At 37.1% G+C, this 23,756-nt stretch overlaps 1 protein-coding gene across 1 annotated transcript in view; it reads right to left on the bottom strand.

Moving 5' to 3' along the window:
* The window catches only part of CTNNAL1 (catenin alpha like 1), a 57,659-nt gene that overhangs the window by 2,049 nt on the left and 31,854 nt on the right, over positions 1-23,756 (bottom strand). The window contains exons 4-17 of the mRNA XM_064705664.1: positions 23,168-23,287; positions 20,854-20,943; positions 20,382-20,552; positions 19,179-19,379; positions 17,252-17,338; positions 14,107-14,265; positions 12,590-12,682; positions 12,127-12,277; positions 6,248-6,285; positions 3,026-3,076; positions 2,773-2,927; positions 1,958-2,006; positions 1,116-1,172; positions 877-996 (exon numbers count right to left, since the gene is read on the bottom strand). Of these exons, the coding sequence (XP_064561734.1) occupies positions 877-996; positions 1,116-1,172; positions 1,958-2,006; positions 2,773-2,927; positions 3,026-3,076; positions 6,248-6,285; positions 12,127-12,277; positions 12,590-12,682; positions 14,107-14,265; positions 17,252-17,338; positions 19,179-19,379; positions 20,382-20,552; positions 20,854-20,943; positions 23,168-23,287 (1,542 nt within the window). The remainder of the gene's footprint in view (positions 1-876; positions 997-1,115; positions 1,173-1,957; positions 2,007-2,772; positions 2,928-3,025; positions 3,077-6,247; positions 6,286-12,126; positions 12,278-12,589; positions 12,683-14,106; positions 14,266-17,251; positions 17,339-19,178; positions 19,380-20,381; positions 20,553-20,853; positions 20,944-23,167; positions 23,288-23,756) is intronic.

Below are 23,756 nucleotides of genomic sequence, written 5' to 3'. Positions count from 1 at the left end.
CTTGGAAAGGAGCTCTTAAGATCTAAGCATGAATCATCAAAATTCTTCATGCTTTTCCTTTTGCCAGCATGATTTAGAGAGCCAAGCATCATTTAAGCCTCAGTTCGATGTTACACTAAAAGTTATCTTAAATCTTAACACTCGGGTCACAAGTCTGAGCCCTCAGACATTAATCTGAGAACCTGTTACTGCTAGGTACTGGTACATCACTGTATAAACAGACTGGAGTTCCCATTTAATTCAGAGGGTGTAAAACAAACCATGCAGTAGCCCCAAGGTGCTCAGTTTGGTTCTGAGTGGCTTGCATGCTTCAGCCAGTTTCACACCTGCTGTAAAACTGAAAAACCTTTTCCACAGCCATGTGCAAACAAACATCCAGCTGCATGGAAATGGTCTTGCTCAAATTGATTGCTGCTGGCTCAGGGATACTGATCCCCTCTGATCTTTGCAGATCTCCTTCTTGTGTTAACAGTGATGAAACTTTCACTGTCTATGTAGTTATTTATAGCAAATATGAATATCAGAGAAAAACCTGAGCAGTCCAGGGTAGATGCTGCCTACTGAGAATCAAATGTGTTTCAGTAGTGGAGTTGGGGTTTGGAATTTGCTACATTTATGTTAAGCATCAGTAACAGTAATAACAGTAATTATTACAGTGGCAGAAATACATATTACCTTCATTAAAATTTTGATCCCTGAAGTCCATACTGAGGTACACCTAATTACAGTTCCTGTTTATCTGAATGGCATTCTAGTGGATTACAGTACTACTGCAACCTAATTCCATATTTTAACTGGAGCATAAATTAGTAAATTACTTTATTTCAAAACAAGTTAAGTGTTACTTTGAGAAATATATATAGTTTTTTACTGTACCTTTGTAAATGTAGCACTTTTACCCTGAGCAGAAGCTTTAGCTGTTGCCTGGAGCTGCTTGCACATAGTGATGAGTTTTTCAGCCTCCAACAGAAGCAAAGGCTTGTCATCATCACGTACCTGGTATGTTGTCCAGGAAGACAAAATAACTCTATGTTAAAGACTCCAGCATCAAGTTAAGGGAGAAGACAGCACAAGCAACTTCTAAGCAGTATCACTGATGTGATAAGATACATCACCTGATCAGAAAGAGCATGAAGAGCTGAGGCAAGCTTTGTGCCCTCTGTGGCAAAAATCTGAAAGGAGGAGAAAGCATGTAACAAAATGAATCACAACAGAAGGTAAGGCTCTTTCCCTCCTGGTTCCATAGAGTGCATTTAAGTAAAAAGGTAGCAGGAAATACTTGTAATAATTGTATACATCTACAATACACAAGTCAGCAGTTTGCAGTGACTTCTGAAATAACAACTACACAGCAAACTGCCATCCTCACAGATAAGCGGAGTTTAAAGGCTGTCCCTTTACATATAACAAAACCCCCAATTTCCAATTATTTTTTGCACGTGGCAGCTCACAAAAGTTTTGTGATGACACCTGGCCTCTTTGTTTATTGTCCTTTCAAAGGTAACAAGTCTGTTACACACAGGTATGCATTCTGGAAAGAGCATTCCACATCCCTTCATTTGGGCCCTTCTGTTTGCACTGTGCAAGTTTTTACATCTTTTTTCTTTCCCATGAAAATCCTGCTGCTCAGACTAGGATTTAGTATCTGTTAACCAGGGACTGAGCTGTGTGACATAACAAATATTACAGATGTGCTGAAGTCCACTCTATTTGCCATAATGCCAATTTGCTATCCCTCCTCCCACTGGAATCTATCAGTGTAATGATCCTGTCTGAAGCTATTACTGGAACACTGGAAGCTCACTTTCAGAATATGTATCAGAGTTAGGCTGCTCAAAGTCTACAACTGCCAGTCAATTCATGGTACATTGTACTTATGTGTAAGGAATCAGACACTGAAGTTCCTGTTTGGCTTCACTCAGAGTGTCTATGTCCTATTTTGTTAAAAATACATTACCTCTGCCTGATGAAATAAATCTTGAGTAGTTTTCAGAAGTCCTTCTCCTCTGTGAGAAATAACAAAAGCAGAAGATATGCCATTTACAGACTGCAGATTATATTGCTTACTATTTAAAAAAAGTCTCACCACTGAACATCTTACAGTTCACACCAGTGAACTGTAAATATCAGTCTTTTAGACGATACTAGACACAACTACCTACAAGAACTGACTTAAATATATTATACAAACACCTCAGTAGCTACAGCATTATTGGGGAATTAACAATGGCTCAGTTCTCATAAGCTGAACAAGACTAGAAATCCACATCTCTGGCATAATGAGTATTATTGGACTAACAAAAAAGAAATCTCAGCTCTGGTGAAAAAACCAAGCAAACCTAAATTCTTCAAGTAAGAAAGCTGACATTGCACAGGCAAGTTTCAGATAAACACTTTTCAGTACAAGGATCAGTAATTCTCATCTACAGTTCTATCTCATCTACAGGTATATACTTGTACTTTAATTCCCTTAATTTTCAAAGTATTTATGAACATGATTCTTAAAATGTTTTCCGTACCCAAGAGACATTTAAATAGATGCCCTCCAACGAAACAGATGTTAAGCCCTTTAAAAATAAAGTGGTGTTTAAAATTGGGGGTTTTTTAAACAGTTCAGAAATTTACAAAAGTTTATAAAGTCTACAGACAGAATCAAGTTCCTTTCTAAAACAGTCCCAATTATTATGCTCTGAAAATGAAAATTTGTTCTTTCTTATAAACACTGTTAATGCTCTTTTTCCCACCAAAATTTGCCATGTGTACTCAAATTACCTGGTAAATAAATACATGGAGTAGGCCATACTTGACATGCCTTGTCCATGCTGCACAATCTCATTCTCCTGGTCCTCCCATTTCTCTGTCTCAGAATCCACATCAGATGTGAGCAGATGCAATTCTAATCCAAGCTTTGCAATTTTCGCCTGTTCCTGTAAATGGCAAGCATATTTATGGCACTTAAAAACACATTGTTCAGACAAGATAAAAAGATGAAAGGAGTTTTTTTACTAAAATGATGCCATCTTACCTCAGAATCTAGTTTGACTGGCTTTAATGCTTTCAGATTTGCATTATGCTTCTGTTTCAAACAAAAAATAGTATTTTTAAATAAAAGGAATTGGTAATAATTTTACTTGCAAATCTTAAAGAGGCAGCTCTATATTCAGAGAAAGACTTTGCAGGAGAGTTCCAGAGGTTCAAACAAACTTCTCAGCAGAAACTGAGAACCTGTGCTGATCTGTCTGTCCTGAAATGGTAGGTGCAGATGCCCTGAAATTGCAAGGAAAAGACCTCATCTACAGTTCTCAGGCTCCACTTCCTAATGCAGTACAGTCTCTTCCCTTTACCCTGTAAATCCTCAATAATACTCAGGACTAAAAGTCCTAAGCAAGTACTCCTGCACTGATTTTTCTATCACTGATGGTACTGATATAACAGGGATGCTGATTTGGCTAATAGCAAGCTGACATAGGCTACAACCCATATGAATGCTGCTGTGAGGAGGCTGCCCATTATTCTGTGTCACTCTGGAGAAGCAGCTGTAAGCAAATACTGACACTGATCTTTTCATGGGTTTCCTTCTTTTTTTTTAAGTCATGAACAATCCGAAATATAAGTCTGGCTGCAAGCCAAATATTAGCCCATAATTAGTGGTACTGATGTGAGCGGACTACCTGGTAAGGCAGGGCTTGCCAGCTGCATGACACACTTAGGCAGTAATTCATAATTTATTTCGTAATTATTTGCTGTTCTTGGCTTTAATTTCATGTGCTGGTGCTGTCACTGTGCAAAGACAGCAAAATCATCAGACGTGGGAGGCACAGTCCACATTCAGAAACCACTGGACTGCAGAGGAGTAGCACAAAATTGGTGTCATAACTTGGAGAGGTGTGAGGCACAGGAGGAAGCTGGATAATCCCAGTGCTCAGCTGAGAGCCTTGTCTGAGATTCTGAAAAACTATGACGAAAACCTGCTGCTATTCATTCGTGGGAGTACTTGGGCAAATTAGGTTCAGTAATGCGTGCAGGAAAAAAAAACAACAAACCAGGAAACAACACTGTTCATTGTGAACAGCATCAGAAATGAGATTCTAGTCCCATTTCCATTTCTCACTTCAAGAATCTGAGCAAAAGTATTCATACTGAAGTTCCTAATGCAATTTAGTGCACAGTTTAACTTTCTGCCATTTCTCTTTTCCATCCAAAAATGTTTAAATATTCTGAATCTTATAAATGACTACCCAGATTAGACACTGCAATTCTGCCTATGTATTAGAAATGCTGATCTCATATCGAAACATTTAGCACAAAGGACTGTACTTCTAATTGTGATTTGACTATACTGCATGTTAGAAATGCAATTTCAGAAATACTGTTTTCAAGGCAGTGTCTTAAAAGAAGAAAGGAAGACAAAACCAAACCAGGTTTGTCTGTAAACACGAATTTTGGTCTAGAAGGTATGGCAAATATTTAAGCTGCAGAGTCATGGAAGGGTATTCAAGAAAACCAGCACTGTTTACAGCAAATAAGGTTTTCAATTCACAAATAACTAAAGGAAGCTCAGAATGTTTTTGCAGTTTTCTCCACTCTAGTGTTCCCTTGCATTATTTTAATAGTACTGTTATTAAAAGTCAGATTAGTAGATACGTTATTCTCCTTTTAAAACATGATTCAACACTTTAGAGAAAAAATATGCATTAAGTACACACATGAATCATCACTGCTGCTCTGGTCCTCATCTACAGCATGGTCTAGGGTGCCACTCATTACCAGCAAACAGCAGAGTGGCAATTAAACAGATGTAACAAAATATGTGATCTAATTAGATTGGCAGGAACAGTGTGGCCTCTGCGCAGGGACAGCGTGGGCGTCAGCCAGGCACAGCAGATCTGTGGTGGCAGAGGGGGAGGAGAGGCTCTGCTGAGAGGAGCAGCACCAGGAACAGTGGCAATTCCAAAGCTCAGAGCACCAGCTAGGCGAAGAAATCACTCTGTGAAGAAACTCTGGTGTCCTGTGGATGCCATCTGTATTTCCTGTCTACTTTCAAACTGTGCATTTGTAACTCCCCACAATGTTAAGTATCTTGCAAAACCCAAAAGGAAGGCAGAAACCTTTCAAACAATGCAAGCAGAACTGTTTAAATGCTGATCACAAAATTTTATTTAATATTTTAAAAAACATTTTAATCAATGGGACTCTGACTTCAAACATTTAATCTCTAAATTATGACATCCAAAAGCTATGTGTCTTAGTCAAACTGGTCAGGGACAGAAACCCTATCCAAAGTTTCAGTATTTAGTTCCATAACTGTGAAATTCACCCATGCTCATGCAGCCTAACAATTTAAATCCACAGATTGGCTTTATAAAACTTTTAAAACAAATCTTGGATTTATAAAGCTTTTATCTTTTCATTAAGAGTCAGAAGTTGTGTTGTGTTTGAACCTCTAAAATTGCACAACAGAAGACATGGAGACAGAGGACCATTTCAACCCCAAATTTCTCTACAGGTTAAGGAAAAAAAGCAAGGAGAGAAAGAAACAAGGTAGAGCTTACTGTACCTTTTGAGACCATTCTTTCCCTTTTTCCTACTCATGGAAAGATTCAATTTACAGCAGGTGAATCAAATGACTGATTGCATGACACTATCAAGATTTAGGAGGCTTCCTAACAAACATGCTCTCAGAAACAGTGTAATATCAAGTATAATCAGCTAACCATATTAAATTACCTCACACCTAAAAACTGGGTATTTGGTGTACCTTTTTTCTCTACATTAAACACTTAAGATCAAGGAAGGAAACAAGAACTCATTATTTAAAAAGGCTACAACAGGCTCGAAAATGAACCCTTGTTACAAATAGGTTAACTAATGTTAAGTCTTGGTAGTATGATTTATTTTTGTTTTAATTTTCAGTATATTGCAGCATATTCCTACTGTTTTAATAATAACAATGTACTTTTTAATTATACAGCATGAAAGTAGATTATGTGGTAAAAAATTATTGAGCAGGAATTAAAGTTTATGTATAATCAAAGTGATTAAAGCACATAACATAACTAGTTACATTTGTCTTCAGCCTGTTTATTATTCACTTAATAAATTGACAAACTTTGATATTTTACTGTCAGCCATCCAGTCAGGATGCGTGTTACCAAGATATTGTTAGGTCCCCATTTGGTTGTGACAAGGAAAGAAATCAGAGAACAGCAGAAACAAAGAAACCACAAAAAACCCAAAAGCAACTTACCCCTGGTCTGGGCAGTGATAGGTAGACACGCTTCTCTCCTATGAAGAACACACAGGTTTATACCAAATTTTATATACAGATTTTAATCAGTGGGATCAAATGCCTTACTTCATCCTTCCTAAAACTGCAGTACTATACAAGCAAATTACTTACCTGTAATTCCTCCTCTCTGAATACTGCAGAAGGTCCTCTGTCTCATGCTTTCAGAGACAGGCCAAGAGCTCTGTACTGCTCAGATTTTAGCAACTGGCAATTAAGGAAGTTTCTCTGAACATTTTCCTCAGTAAGATTTCTAGTCTCCTGCATGCATTTCACAAGGAAAGTAAAGCAACTCTCTCCATGACTCACTAGCTACATACACTCATTTTGTTGCAAAATACAAAACATAAATTTGCAGCTCCATGTATGGCTTTTCTTGGCATGGGATGAATGGTCTGAAATTTGCAGTAGACAGTGCCACTAGTGAGAAACACATAGGCAGGTTTTCCTAAGTAACGCAAATAAAACTCTCATGTTGTACTATACGTATCCCATGTGTGCTGTATTTTATGAAGAAGGAAGTTCTACAGCATTTTACACTTATTGAATTGTTTCTTGTATTGCCAGGAGCCTACAATAATCCAAGTCTGAGCAAAATAAATTAAGAAAGAAAAAAATCCTTTTTGGGTGTTACCTAAAAGTTGATAAGACTTTATTTTCAAGAAGAAACACTGCCTGGGCTAACAGCCTAAGATCAGAGTTTCAATTACCAGAAGATACAATAGTCTACAAAGACTAGCATTCATTACAATAGATTCAGTTGCTACAATTGCTAATTCCTCCTCTTGCATCAGCTCCTAGAGAAGTTCCATTCTGAGTCCTCAGAAGACAGTTCTTTTGTGCATTCAGGATTTTTTGAAAGCATGCCCTTTATCTCCTGACACAACAGGAAGATCAAAATCTCTGTATCTAGGCAACTGACTCCTACAATTTTAGGACGCCAACAAGTGTCCTTCAACCCTCTTGAAAAATAGGAAAAATGTAACTTTCCTTCCTAAGATCACTTTTTCCTTCCCCTGTGCAGTTTTGCAGAAGATAAATGAGCTAACAGGGCACAAGATGCATAACCATTTTTTTTTCAGAATGCAGTGTTATTCGGATATTAATTGCCCTAACATGTATCCAAGCAAGACTTCCCCCCTAAAGACCAATACAAATTATGAGAAGTCATTTACAACATCCTATACATCAAAACATCAGCTAAAGGGCATGTAAGACATACCAAGAACAAAAGTGAACTTGCAATTTTAAATGCTGCAGCATAAAAGATCTCCTTGGAGCTATGTAAAAACATGTTGTGTCTTGTTAAAAAGTTCAAACACAGAAAGCTTTGACATAACAAATGGAATAAAAATGCTCACTGCAATGACACAGTACTTGCACACACAAGGCAGGCATTCAGAATTAATGGAAACCAAATGGAAAGTGGTGGCAAACAGAAGAAAATAAAAATTGCCTTTGCTCTTCTACTAATTCTCATTATTTACCTTAGCAGGGTTTCATTGCTCACCATATTCAAAAAGAAGAAAGATCTAACTACTTATTTCTTGAACATTGTCAAAACCTCTAAGGATCACAAAATACACACACAAAAAACACACTTCACTGGACCCACAGAAACCAAGACCTTTCAAAGGAGCAGATCAACTCAGGTCAGAGAAAATCCTACTTAATCAGAAAATACTTAATTCCATCAGTGTAATCAGAGAACTTTTATTTGATTCCATTAACAGAATATACATACGTAATTTTTTTGGTATTTAATTTCCTTAGTTTCTGTGTCAGATCTTTGCTATTATTTCAAGAGGCTTTTTTCACCACATGATGGTCTTCTTTTTATTTTACTCTGCCTGTGTTTTTCCCAATGTGTTTTCTTAAACATGTTTTTCCTTTTTAATTTTTTTTCACTTAAAATTCATTTTCATTATTTCATTCTCTGTCTTCCAATTTTCTGCTTTCTACTAGTTCCAGTCCTGGTTTTCCCTCCATAATACTCCTATTTCAACTTTCAATTCCCACTTTTGACGTCACTTCTTCTCTGAGAGTATGGCAGCATGCCTGCTTCACTCTTCTTCCTGGAATCTGAGCCTCCTAATTCGGATCTGTATCACCTATTCATCACCTACAGTCCTTCAGAAATCTCATGGTCATTCAACTCCTCTCAAATCAAGTGAGCAAAACAAAAGAGGAGAGCAGAGAAGTATGTTATCTTCAGAAACCATTCTCTCACTTCTTTGCTGCCTTGTAAGCCCAGTTACAAGGAAGCAAACCAGAAGATCATTTATTTACATTCCTCTCCACCATGTTCAAACCAAAACATCAGAAAAAAGAGCTTGGCTGACATCCAGCAACTTGGTTTGATGAAAGGTACTTTTGTCAGGTGGTTCATCTCAAAGTGCAAGAGCCTCAGAGTTAAGCACCAAATGGAAATGAACTAAACAATCCCTCTGTGGGCAGAATCAAACTTCCCATGCCTGGCAGGGGAGAAGGGTTATCCTCTCAAGGAGCCTGTCACCCTCCTCATCCCAGCCTGGACACACCAACACTGTGGAGAACAGGCCTCCTCACCACTGCATTAAAAAGTGGTTTAGGATTCAGCAAAGAAGGACAACTCTACCTAGCTGTAGAATTCTGCACAGCTCAGGAATATTTCCCAAAAACAAATGAAGGTTACTGGGCTGTGCTGCGCTCACCAACCTTCCCCACCCCATCGTGCCTGTGAATCCTGCTGCCCTGGAGAAGCCCTTTTCAATTTGGGCATGTTCTGGTATAATTTCATTAAAATTGAGTAAAATACTGCTTCACTTTCAAGTTAAATCCAGCTCCTCCCATGTGCATTTGGGATCTCAGCATGAGAAATACCTCATTTTATGTTATGAAAAAAACCCCACTGGATAAAGGAGCTATGCAATTGCTCGAGAAAATAAAGAAATGAGTATAAACAATGTGAATCTAGTGTAATCCGAAAAATGCTTCTTTTATTTGATGTGTCCAGCACATTTATTCACCATTCAATTTTTGCATCTTAAGCTGTATTCTGAACTCTCTAACAAAGCCAAACATTTAAATTGGTAGTACAAAAATACAAGATTTTAAACTGAGGAGAAAAAAAAATATACTGTAATTCTATCTCTTCTTACATACAGTCACAATTTTACTATGAATAAAGCACTTGATACATTTTAGTCTGTAAAATAAAGACACTTTTACCAACCTCAACATTAAGACAAGTATAATGAATTACAAGAAGAATAAAGCCTTATCAAATATTGTGACAACTCCATTGTGTTTGGAGGCAAAGTTTTGTGAATGCCACTCCTATAACCTTTTAGCAAGTAAATACGTTAGTTTCATTTATTTACTGGATCACCAGGTGTGTTTTCTTGGAGAAGAAAAATGTTGGAAGTGGCAAAGTAATTTCAGAGTATTTTCTGGTAGAAAAAAGGTGGGGGTGCTCAGGTGAGATTTTTTTCCCCTCCCTTTTTTTTTTAATGATAAGAGTCACTCTGAAGTCCAACAAGAGAAAACAAACAAAACCAGATTAGCCCACAAAACAGAGGAAAACTTTGTGGAAGACAGGTGGATATAAGAGATCCAATTACTTCTAAGGACGTAATTGGTGGCACCTATGAAACAATCCAAATTCAGAGGAAGGTCTGGGCCATATGACAAGGGAAATAGAGATTTCTTAACAGCGTTTTGACAATACAATATCTAACACACCCGAGGCCACAGAGAGAACACAGGCAATGCTCAGTATCTTACCAGTGGTGGGATCAGAACACTTTATGCTGAAAGAAAGACTGAGGAAATGAGAGTCACTAACAAGAACACACTTGGGTGGTTATGCCAAATGAGAAGTCTTCACTTCACACAAATGAGAAGACCATCACTCATGATGGCCTCCAACCTGCTCAGCAACACCTACCCATTCTCCTTTCCCTCCTTTAAGCAAGGACACTGGGCTGCCCTTGTGAAATGATGCTTTATTTAAAGTGGAAAATACCACTTATGGAAAATGTGTTATCTGCCATCAGCAGCCCCAAGAGAAAGTTATTAACTACAGAGGAGGCTGGGCATCTGACATCAAGAACAATTTGTTTGGAGAGCCAAGGATATGCTTTGCTGTGGCTGCATGATTCTCATCCTATCATTTTTAAATACAGTAATATCTATATATATATGTGTATGCACACACACACACACACAGAGATAGATATAAATATATAAAAAGGTTATCATTCAACCTTGCTAGACCATTGTATGAATATGAATAAAATCAGATACCGCATGATCAGTAGATTCCAAATTCCTAAAGATTCCAAATTTATTCTAACAAATTTACAATAGCAGAATTTGAGCTTCATGTTATAAAATATTCTCTTTAAGGAAAGTGAATTTGACCCTGGCTCCCAAAACAAACAAACAAAAAATCTGCTGAAAGTTAAAGGGCCCATAAACAGGCTCTCTGCACAATTTTATGTGGTATTTCAGAATAAGGTGGAAGAACAGCTGGGATAACAATCATGTTTTTCTCAGAAGTCTCAAACTGCCAATAACCTGAAGTACACACAATTGTTGTAAACCCACTCAGAATTTCAACACATGTTTTCTTTTTACAAGTCTTGAGGCTCAGGCACACACTCATTCACCAACCAGCAACAACAATTTAAGATGTTACACTCCGTGATTGGTTGCTACTGTGCTCAAAATGCTGGCAGTAAAGAACTGCTTACACAAATAATCAAGAACAGAAATTCAAACTACAAAATCAAATCTGAAAATGAAAAGAGGACTCAACAGCAAGCTGAAGTATTGTATCATCGATAAAGTGTCATCTAACCTGAATAAGGATTTACATTTTCTGTATCTTAGATACAAAAAATTAAGTGCCCATATTTAGCTAAATCTAAGCTTTCGAACCTGAGCAATTTTCTTAAAAATACAAGACATTCAGTATTATTATATATTACATTCTATCTGTATGCAATTATACCCTAAAGACTGAAACAAAGACATAGCTATAAGAAGTGTGACAGGCTACACTAAAGAAATAATCTGAAAGAAAATTATGTGGTATAAAAATAAAAACCAAAATGTCTTCCATTTTAAAGGAAAATTACCCTATGCTAAAAGTAGACACAGAATTTTTTTTCCTTAAGATTCCAAGCTTTTCTTCTACATGTTGTACAAATACCAATAAACTTACCAACCAGAGAAAATATCCCAAGATTGTGTAGAGTCGTCAGAAATTCCATCCAGGAGAAAGGACAGCAGTTTAAAAATCAAATAACTACATTCACTACATTATGAAGTGAATACAAGGCAAGCTGACAGTATAGAACGTATATGTATATACGTATTTTCTACAAATACAGGACATTAAGTAAACATGTCACAATTCAAGTTGTATCTCGACTGTCATGAATTGATAATATGTCCAAGACAAAACAAGGGGTGGGTGAAAGCCCTACCACCCCTTGTATTTGGACACTGCTGGCAAAGAGCTGTGTCAAACACTTTTGTGTCCTTTCAACAGCTCCATTTGATTTGCTAGAACTAATCCCAGTGCAGAAAATTAAACATAGCTAATCTTACTAGCTTAATCTTATAGTAAATCAGGCCTTTAAATATTTGGTTGCTTTATTTTGAAAAAAGTCAATAAGCAGCCTGATTTGATATCTATACAAACCCAACATATTTGTGTATTACTACCTAGATCCCACAGGATGTGGAACTGTTTACTGCACTCCACTCTTAAGAAAACAGAATTTGCTAAATCACACTTAAAATTTTTAGATATCAAGTTCCATTTTTCTATTTCTACACAGCCTTCTTACCTCTTCTTCCTTCAAACACATCGTTGATTTCTCTTAGCAACAGAGACATGTCACTCAGTTGAGACTCCCAGGCCTCGCAGAACACCTCAAGATTTTCTTTTGCAATCTTGCTAGATGGATGTAATGCCAGAGTTTCTGCAGCAGAAATTATCTGGACAAAGAACAAAGCATTTGCTCCTGTAAGTCCTAGTACATAGTGTTCCACATGAATTCACAAATGCCTCCCCAGGCAAAACACAGAATTAAACTGCTACTATTGCGTCTTCGTAGCGTATTCATCTGACAATTGCAGGCTGGATGACCTTCCTTGTGCATTCTTTTAGCTCCCACCCAGCACAGAACAAAATTCCTTCTTAGAAATCAATGCTTTGAACAGGTAAACATTAGGTCTCCTAAAAATTCACACAAGGAATTTTTATTGATTTATGTGTAGTAGAAGAGGCCAGTTAAAAGCTGAACATACCTGTGGGCCAGTGACCTGAAAGGTATCCTCTGCATGTATGCAAGTTATCTCAAGGGGCTCAGTTCCAGAAACATGCCTCAGTAAGCGACACATCTGAATTATTTTTAAAAAATTAAAAGAATTGTAAAAAATGTGCATCTATTAATAGTGAGAAAAGTTGTACATACAAAAATAAGGTGTACAAACAAACACAAAGTTATTGATTGCCCTATCAAATATTTACTGGGGACTGCACAGCTGGGTGCTACTCAGGGAGAATTAATAATAAAAATGGGGCTAAATCCTGACTTGAAAGGTGTGGAAAACCATTAACAGAAAGGAAAGTCTTAATAACTAAAGTAAAACAAAAACAATTTCACATATTTATGTCTGAATAAAACTGAAGGTGAACACAAATACAGAACTCGGAAAAACTGTAGAATAAATAAGAACAGGCTTATTCAGCAATAAGCAACCACGTGGAAAATTTAGGTTTTCATCATCATCCAATGGACTAAATTATCTTTGAGCAAATCAGTGCCAAATTAGTTTAGGGAAGTAATACTTTATCCTTCAGCTTTTTTTTAGGAAGATTAAGAGTGAACTTTGGCTTGAAAGGAACATGGAAGTTTTCAGATCAAAAGGAATTTGTAAGTCAGAGACAGCATGTATGAAACTTATTGCACATCATCAGGACATGCTGCAAGGTCTCACACACCTTCTGGTTATGCCTGAAAAAAAAAATTTGATGTCTCACTAGAACACAAAATAGCCACAGATCAAGAAGATATTAAAGTTGAAATTAAAAATTCAAAGCATTGTTTTGCCAGTCCTGGAAGTTCAAGGGTGTTGCTTCTGCATATTCATATTTCTGGGAGGAATCCTCAAGCCCTGTATAGCATAATTTTTAGAAATGAGTATTGGATATGAAGCAAGTACAGCTGCTGGCATCACCATATTTCAGATCAAAGTGATCTATATTTGTATGTCTCCTGCTGGCACAGGTGCCTCTGCTCATCTGTGAGAGACAGCAACAAAATACACGCGGCTGACATCCCCTCCACACACTGCTTGTCACAAAGGAGGAAGATTTTCAGTGGCCCTCTTAACTAATCTTCAAAAAAATCAAACTCACTGCACTAAGAAATTTAATTGTGTATCTCCAGCATTCCTGTATACTAGGATTCAGCTATTGCAGGATGCCTAGTGCTTGAAAGAAAGGGGTGATAATTTCCTCTTGGACCTAGAAACTTACTTTTTTCCTTAATATTTTAGGCCAAATGTCTACATACAGATTGAGTCTAGACCATGAGGAGAATTGGGCACAAGTGTAAATCCCTTCTACAACACTTGCATGCCACAGTGACGTATCTGGCTCAGACCCTGACAAGAACAATCCAAAATTCAACAGCATACTAGGAAAATAAAATAAAACTGAAAAAACACAGACCAAAGCCCTCCTAAAGAACACAGATTGATGCAAATCCAGCCACTCATTTTCTAGGTTTTCTATACAATGAAAGCAGGGGTGAACTCACCTCAACAAGCTGTTCTTTCTGCTCTGATAGCTTGCAAGTATATTCTGCTACAGCTTCAAGATTTCCTTCTACTCCTGTGATTTTTAATGCTTTGAGAACCATATGATCTGTATGGTACTTTAGAAGATCTGCTGCCAGAGATGTTGCTGCACTGTGGACCTTGAATAGCATTAAAAGAAGAGATAAACCATGAAATAGAAAAAAAAAGTTTATCCAGTACCAAGTCAAACAAGCTTAAGAGACAGATTAACTTGTCAAGAAGCAAAAACTTCACTGGTATGAAAGCTCATATACAGCTTGCTTATTATCTGGAGTTTTAGTTCTTCAATTACTATTCAAATACAAAATCCATTGCAATAAAAAAAAATAAAACCAAAAAGCCAAAAAACTCTCCCCACAAACAAGAAAAAACAACTTCACAACCAAATATGAAGAGAAACAAAAGAGCAGCTGGGTAAACTGATGCCATGAAGTTATCACACCACTGCCTTCTGATGATGTTACAGCTGAGGAAGAACCAGGCGCATGAATCTGTGGGTCACCAAGTTCAGCAGAAGGAAAGCACAATGGCCATCCCACTTCTCCTAAAGAACACACATTGGCTGTGTAAATCAGACTGAAGCCACACAAAACTTGAATTTATAACATATTAGAAATTAGAATTATCAGTGATGCAAAGAAAAGCTTGAATATTATCAGCTTGTGACAGAGACTTAGGGAAGTATAAAGCACCTTTTCTACAAGGAGATGGGTCTTGAAGGAGTCTCAATCTCCCTACACTCCCAGCAAGCAAGGAGAAGCTTCTCATTTAAACACATCTCTAAATCCAGACACACACTCAGACACTGTCCTGTGAAGGACCCTGGTTGAAAACAGAATCAGTGACAGCTGCTGCTAGTTCTAGTAACTAGGTTACCTTAAGGACATTGCTAAAACCAAAATAGCAACCTCTTTGGAAACAGCAGAATATGCTCATAGGACTACTGTGAGTCTTGTAATTCTGTACTCACTTTGCTAGGCTAGACTGAGTACAGAACAAACTTGGTGTTCAAGAGGAAGTATTTTTCCAGCTCTTATGAATGTGATGAGCTTGGAACTCACTCCATACAGAAGAGTTTTTACTAGAATGGTATGTTGGGGATTTTAATTCACTGGATTCCATTTTTACCCCCTTCCTCAGGCAGTACTTCCTGTGCATCTAGAATTAGGTTCTTCTTCTTTGTTTTTTAATTTCACAAAGGACAAGACAACTGAATTGCTGCCTCAAAACCTGCTGCAATTGTTTTTTAGAGGGGGAAAAACGAGCTATGACAACCTGTTATAAACTATTTATATAACATTGCTCATATGGCATTAAAAATTAGCACAAATCACTAATCCCAGAAATGAAGTCAACTCTGAAGAAAGGATATCTGAAAGGCTTGTAATGCTGGAGTAGGAACTGGCAATTCTCATTTATAGGTAGACTACATAGAGATCACTTTTTCATTAGAGATTCTTTTCATCCTGACCCAAAATAGAAATATACTTCTACTTAATGCTGTCTCTGATCATTAGCGGTAAAATCATCTCAAGAAAGGAATACAACTTTTATTTCTTCCATAAAAAGACAGAGTTAACTACTTTAACAAGGCTGTCTTTTGTTCTCAGCCACTCAGGCTCTCAAAAACATTTTAATTATAGTCACAGTATTTGAATTTAACCAGTAGAAATCCTGACTGATACACTGTGGCACCCCAAGTCAGACCCACAGGAGACCCTTCAGCCATGTACAGAAGCACGGCCACGCTGGGATCAATTCAATCACTACACAAAGAACAACAAAAACAACAAAATTCTCTGAACTTACTTCTAAGAGCATGAATCCTTTCTTTCACACAACATATTACAGCCACCTGTTGCTTTATGATCTATGCAATTAAATAGTCACATCCTAATTTGACTGGGAACTCTTCCACCTCATGCAGCACCTGGGAACAATGTTATTCAAAAAGGATAATCTCATAGCACTGTGAAGTGCTCCCATTCCAAAGTGAAGGCCACTTTGGAAAAGCTCTGCTGCTTATCTCCTCCATAATGGTGACCAAATTACAAACCAGCACATAATCAAAGTGCAAAAATGATCTATCCTTCACTTTCTGGAGCCAAACACTCTGCCTGACAGCAGAAGTGCAACTGAAGTGAAACAGATTGAAAGCACTGTTCAAATCTTCAGTACAGCTGCAGGAACTACAGTCCAGAAGACAAAATTTCTTATTCTGCCTATGGTAAAAAGGGGAGCATGATTTTTTCAGCAGTCAAGATTTTCCAGTTACAGCAGCTGACAGCTCAGCCTAAGCAAGTTCACTACACTTCTCCAACATCTTTGCACTGCTCTGTGTTGAAACTCACTGTTCTTAATCTTCATTTCTCCCTCTGCTTAAAAGAACAGCAATTTGAAGCAGTTGAAAAGATAGCTGAATCATGTGCAAATATTTAGGAAGCTGCCAGAAAAGAGATTCTGTATTTGCTTCAATTCTGTGGAACAGACAAGGCAGCAATGCTGTCCTCACTAGGAAGGGTGAAGACCCTGAGCAGCAAGTGCAGTCCATGCCATGGACCAAATGAGGCAGCTATTCCATGTGTGTATGCAAGCTGACCTCAGCATACTTGCACTTAGGAAAAGAACAATGATTTACTACAGACACACACACAGCTAACAACTGCTGAGAAAAAAACCCCTGAGTATAAGGCACTGTCATAACATATTTCTGCTAAGGAAATCAATAGGAAAAGTTAAATACAAATAAACTGCAAATATAATTTATTAATTTAGGCACACACTAGAAGAAAATGTATTTGCAAACAGTGATGTATGCATCCCCAAGGGAAGTTTGCCTTTACATTTAAAATAATGATTACATACACAGTACTTGCTTCCAAAAACACTTTTTTGGGTTAGCAGTGAACCTATGCAGCCAACAGATTTCTAATCAGTAAGGACAAAGATGATGTAGCTAGATCCATGACCTAATTCTGATTTGGTTACTCTTGTCTATTAGCAGGCAACAGTCTTCTTGGGTACAGGATCCTATTTTACAACCTCATTATGAAAAGTATGAAATTCAAACCTTTATTCACCTTATCTTGCTTAAGCTGCACTTACCTCTCTTTTAAGTTCATTCATGCACTGGCATGTTTTTAAAATGGCTACTTCCAAGTCTTCCATGAGATCCTTTGTCTTTTGGTTTTGCTACAAAGCAAAGGAAGAAACCAACAAGACATTACACAAAAAACCCAGCAAACTCCACCTTGACATCATATGTCATTAGTTCAAGAAGCTTTAGAAGACAGCCTTTTCTTTCTAGGTGAAATGCTCTGACTTATGCAGCCTGTGTATATTCTACTAGGAAAATTCTTTTATACAAAACATTTATCACCAAATTAAATCTAACACCAATTGTGAGGCAATTTGATTGACTGCTTGTGTTCAACAGGAATTTTTAAACCTCACTGAGCTTTTTTCTGGAAAAGGGTTTCCTTGACATCTGCCAGAAATCATCTACCTGACCATCCTAAAGTAAAACAAGCATTTAAGGCATTATTTTTTTTAATATAAACACCCTTTTAAAATAAAGTGGTACCTAAAAATGTTATACCAAATGTTTTATATTGAATTATAAGATTGGTTCTTCAGAACATTCACCCTGCAATGAAACTGTTGAGCTGAAACCAAATATCCGCCTCAGTGAGCTGTTATTATTTTACCTGCTGCTGCTGTGTCCATAGTCGCAACTAGGCTGGGTTATTTATTAATGAAAATTCTTAATGCATAAGCACACATGTGCACGTCCAACTATTTTCACAGATCATATATATGCATAATCTTGAACTAGGCTCTCATTTCTATCTCTTGAAACGTAGCCTGTAAATTATTTAGAGGTATTATTTTCCACCAGTAAGAGAACTAAGAAATAACCACGTATCCTGGTTTTGGCTGGGATAGAATTAACTCTCTTTACAAATCTGGCATGCTGCTGCTTCAGATTTGTGATAAAGGCAGTGCTGACAACACAGTGTTAGTTATTGCTGAGCAGTGTTTGCACAGCTGCCTACCAGGGCTAACCACCAACACCAAGCTAAACACAGGTTTAGCTCCTATAGTTAAAGGGAGTCTATAAAATTGATATTCTCTATGTGTCTTGTTTGTCAAAACAATATTCTGTATTATCAGTAATATTTATATGCCCTTCAAACTACACTACTGCATTAAAAACACCTGACAGCAGTACCTGATTCAAAGAGGAAAAAAGGAACAAAATTCTTTCTCATAAGACACACTCAGTTAAGTAAATATCCTATACCAGGACACATCTGCCTTATTTCAGAGTGTTGATAAGACTTTGTGCTACACATATCCCCAGGAGCAAGACTGAAAGCAAGTCAGCATCAAAACCAGAAGCTGCATTTTCCATCTTTGCTTTGCTTCCCCTTTTGCATGTACCTTCTATCATTTTCAGGAACAAGTAAGACAAATGATAGAGGCAGGCTTAACATGATTCTTTTCTAAAAGCTACCATCATTTAAATAATGTAAAAAAGGACAAACAAAAATAGCCTTACTGTTTCTCTTCTCTCTATAATATTAAAACCCAGGCAATTTTTTACAATGTTTCCCTTTCCAATAGTTTAACTGTTTCAGTTGAAAAAAAGACAGAAAACTGTGGTCACAGCTATGGGATCAAGACAATTGAAATCTCTGTATTACTCCACCAAAAGACTTCACTATTTAAGACTGTGCAGTGATACTTCTGTTCACGGCCTTGTTTCCACTCACATCTTCATTAAAATTAGTCTACTGCCATCAGTAGCCTAATTTAGCCATCAAAGAATCAATGAAGCAATACCACTGGGTAGGGGGAGGACAGAACATATGGAAGCTGCAAAAGCACAGAACAAACTGTGGCTTCCTTGATCAGCTCCCACTGTGAGGAATACACCCAGTTCTCTCTTCCTAGACCAGAAGAAAGACTGCATTCAAAATTTCTTTTCAAAGTAGAGATGAAAAGATTTACTTTGCTAAAAAGCTCTTACAGCTTGCATCCACACTGAAACCAGCTGCTCTAGTTCCATTTTAGCTTGCTTAGACAGCTCCAAAATGTGCTCTCTGTGCTCATGACTGGTATAGGCAGAGTCTGTGAAGTCTTCTGTATGTTCCAGGATAACTTCCAGCATTGTTGAAAGGTTCTCTTTTGAGAGAAAATAAAGATTCTCACGGAGACCTTCCACCTTATTCTGAAAAAGAAGCACATCATTTCTTTGAGAATTTACATGATTTAGTTGTGACACAAATGCAGAAAGCAGATCTATCATTTTACATTTTATTTTTTTCCCTAATGCTTTTTAAAACTACTCCCTTATGTTCAAAGTAATCCAACAATTTCCTTGTGTCCAGACCAGCAGTTTGGGGTTTGGAATGTTTCTTAAAAGTGATAATACATCCAGCAGTTTACTAGTCCCTTATCAGGAATAACAGCAAATACATAATTGTTCTACTGCTGTCAATAAAAAGTTTCTAAGTTCAGGAAGTTTCAGAAATAAAATATATGCTCCAATTTTGTTTCATCCTTCCACATCCATGTTATCCATTTTGAGTAGTTTTCTAAAAATGTGTATGTAGCAAATTTAATACTTTGGGGCACTCTTAAAAAATTTCAGTGGAAATTCAAAGAGGGGAAATGGATAAACAAATAAATTGAATCAAAGTGACACACTCAAAAGCAGTAAGCCATGGTTGCTCATTAACTGTTCTTAATGGAGTGTGAAATTTAGGAAAGCCTTTATGAGGAAAAAAGACCATTGAGCTACAATTTCAATTCAGAAGATTTCTTTTAAATGACAGTTTGCTCATTTAAATGTTTGTAAGAATATTTTTGTGTGCAGTTTTAAAAACATTAACACTTAAAAAGCAAGAATTCTCAAACAACAACTATGTTAATGAAGGTCTGAGCAGATCCTGATAATTCAGTTTATTCAATGTCAATGCATCACCTCAACAACACATTAGAGTTCTGAATGCAAACTGATTCAGAAGGAGAGGCGTGTTTTGGCAATGAAAATTAAATTATAGTCACCTCTTGACAGATTCTTTAACATTTTGAGACAGTTATTTAAGTCAACACCTCTGAAGTGATGCAGCTCCATGATTTCAAATCTGAAACCACTTTTTTCCCCCACAAAATCCTAGTTAAGAGGTACTTTACAGGCTGTAGAAAACAATATTATTTCTACTCTTACCTTGAATTCTTTGATGCCAGAATATATGCTGATGGGGGCCATTTCACTTTCTCCATTTGGTCTAGAGTCAGTTACAATTTCTATCACCTGTTCCAAAGCTAGTCTCATCCGATGAAAAACTCCATCTTTGTTAATACGAGCAGATTCACAGTCTGGATGCCTCAGACAAGTCTTTTTAAAGAAAGCAGAGTAGCTATTATGAAAGAGTACACATGCAGTATATTGAAATGAATGCTTCCTGCTAAGGCAAGTCTAGAAAATGATTTTAAAATATGGAATTCTTTGTTAAACTGCTGTTGAATTCACACTGTTACTCAGAATACAGAGATTTTCTTTCTTCATTCTTTACACTTATACCCTCCTTTAGCATGAAATCTGAAGTGAGAGAGTGAGAGAGGAGAGTCAGCTCTCCTGGCAGATGCCATGCTTTGTGATTTAGCCAAGTTGTGTAAGGGTGCACAAACTCACTCACCTTTGAAGCAGTCAGGAGCATCATAGTGCACTTCTCAAGAACAGCCCTAGATGCTGCCATTCTAGCCTTTTTCTTCTCATCCTTCAAATCCTAAACACCAAAAGAAAAAAAAGACCCAAATATTACACAGTATCTAAAATATTAACTTGTGAGACTGGAAAAAGAACTCTTGCAGGTGAATGGTTGTGAAAAAGCTTTCTTTTTCACATTTTCTGAAAAATGTGAAAAATCTTTTTCACAATTTGTGATAACTGGTATTTTCAGCCTAAGTCATGATCTAGAACTTATTTTTCAGACAGACTTCAATTGATGCATTTATTCTTGGCTCTATTCAACTCAGATTTCAAAGAAGGAAGATCTCCAAGATATAGAGCATGTTATGTAAACTGTTGCTAATTTTGATACCTTTATCATACGGCATTATTCATAAAACAGAAAAATGAGGTGAAAAGAATAGCTGACAAGAACTATTTTCTGAAATGGAGGGGAGGGTAAGGCAGAAACAGAGAACACCTGATTTTCATTATACTGCAGTGGAGGAAATGTAAACAAAATCTTTTCTCTACTTCAGTGTTATATTTGCTACATACCAGTAATAAAAAAAGTCTTAACAGGCTGAAAAAGCAATTCCTTGGTATTTCTCTGCTCTGAGTACAGAAACTTATCAAGAACTTTCCAGGGAAAGATGGATGCATTTGCAAAACTGAACTATACCCCCAGCAAAGTTCATCAAAACAGAAGAATTTAGACTCCAAACCAGGATGTGGGGGAAGAGGGCAAAACATGAATCCCTCAATATGCAAGAGGGTCTAACAAGGGAAAGAACTTAGAATGCTACAGTTACCCTCTTCTCACTGCTCACAAGGACAGCTGAGTGCTGGGTGTCAAACAGGCAACTGAATGGGATGAGCTGAAACTTTACAAGATGTAATTAATCCTAATATACCCTGGATTAACAAAAACACCCAGATAAATCACAGCAGCAGCCTGTTTTGACATTTTTATAATGTCTGTATTTGGCAACTACAGAAAATCTTTAAGATCAAAACCACGTGAAAAACCAAATCAATAAAACAATGAAACAAGAAAACAGTTGGTTTCTGAAATTCTGACATGACACACCGATAAATCTGATGGCACTCAAGAATTTATGGCACACTTAAAAATACTGTGAGGGAATGCCTCCTCCCCATAAAACCAGTAGTGCCACATAGCAGCCTACACACTGTAAACTGAGCATATCAAAAAAGTCCTGACACAACTGAAAAAGTGGCAATGTAGCACTCTTGCCAAAAGAGTCAAGTAGGCAAGGAGGGGAGAGCAGAAGACCACTTAACACTGAAAATCCAGCTGAAAAGTGAATGTAGTTGAAAAGTGACTATGACTTCCTAATTAATGCATGTTTCCCTTTCAAAGGAACAACTGCTTCAGGGAAAAAATAGTTCAGAGAAAAAGAAGAGTTCACTTCTAAGCAGGTATTTCCTTTAATTTTAAGTAGGTTTTCCAGTTCTTTGACACCAAGCATGCACACATCAACAGTAAAAGGAAACACACGATGCTGGCCAATTTGTTTATACAAGCAGATTTCAGAATTTTGATGGATATTAGGGACTCTGTATATTAACACCAAACCCTGGTTTAGCTTTGAACAGAGGATTGGATTATCAAGGGAAAGCAACCAGAGCTGACAGCAGAAGTCCTAAGCCTCAGCAAACCCTTAAATTTACATGGAAGTAGTGGGGAAAAAAGCTTCCAGTATGAATGAAAGGCTTTGAAAGAGTAGCTGCCTATGAGAACTAAAATTCATTGCCCTAACATAAGAAGGTTTCAACTTAAACCTAGAAAGGTATTTAATGATAATGATAATACTAATAATAACCACCAAACTCTAGCAAGCCACCAAGCAGATGCTTTATTAGAGTCCCTTTGGAGTTTAAGATAATGAAGTCCTTTCACTACATGCAAACATCAAATATTTCTGTCCAATAACAACAGACAAACTCTCTACCAGAGTAATGAGCCAGAAAGGTTAGAGCCAAAAGAAAGTGACTGAAGCCAAAAGACAATGAATATAACACACATCCAGGCTATATTTATAGCAGCTATATTTATATATGCAGCCATATTTCTCAGGCTGAGCTTTAAAATCAAAATATATGTTTTGGGTGGAGCAAGGAGAGGGCAGGTTCCACAGACAGGACACCAGCAATTGTTTTGTTTTCTTTTATCATCCCAGAAGAATCCACACCTTCCTGATAACAAGATGAAGGTGATACTGGTTCAACATCTCGTACAACTCCTTACTAATACTTACATTTTGCCGATCTCCAGTTAAATGGGCAAACTCCACCATTTCATTTCCAAACTGGCTGAATATCTGTACAAACTCCTGGAAACTACTGACTTTTTCTAGTTGTTCCATTGTTGCAAGAACCTGCAAGATAAAGGAAAATACTGCAGATTAACAAAAACCATTATCATTGAACTAGGAGTACTATTATTTACAGACGTTCCTAAGGTGTGTAGTTTAAAATGTATATATTTGTCACAACTTAGGCATTAATAACTCAGCCAGAAATCCAATGTGAGTTAATTATCGTGCTGCTTTCAAAGTGAGTCATTTGTTGTCAGCCCTCAAAAAACATTCTCCCTGCTCCTCACAACGTGAAGAATAAGAGTATTGATGGATTCAGCTTCCAGATTCACGAAAAAAATGTGGTTTTAAATTTAATATGACAGTAACAAGTGCAGATGATACCCCTGTGTTGTAACTCTCCATTTCAGATGCCTCACTTTTAAAGTCTAAAATCACAGTTACACAGATGTGTTTCGGTGGCTCTGCATATTAAAAAACAAAAAAAAAAGGCAACAGAATTCAACAAAACTGAAAAAAAGGTTAAAAA

This window comes from Zonotrichia leucophrys, chromosome 2 (assembly GCF_028769735.1).
Source record: "Zonotrichia leucophrys gambelii isolate GWCS_2022_RI chromosome 2, RI_Zleu_2.0, whole genome shotgun sequence".
Taxonomy (NCBI): Eukaryota; Metazoa; Chordata; class Aves; order Passeriformes; family Passerellidae; genus Zonotrichia; species Zonotrichia leucophrys.
Note: the sequence above shows the minus strand (reverse complement) of the source record. Positions and strands in the feature narration are given on the sequence as shown.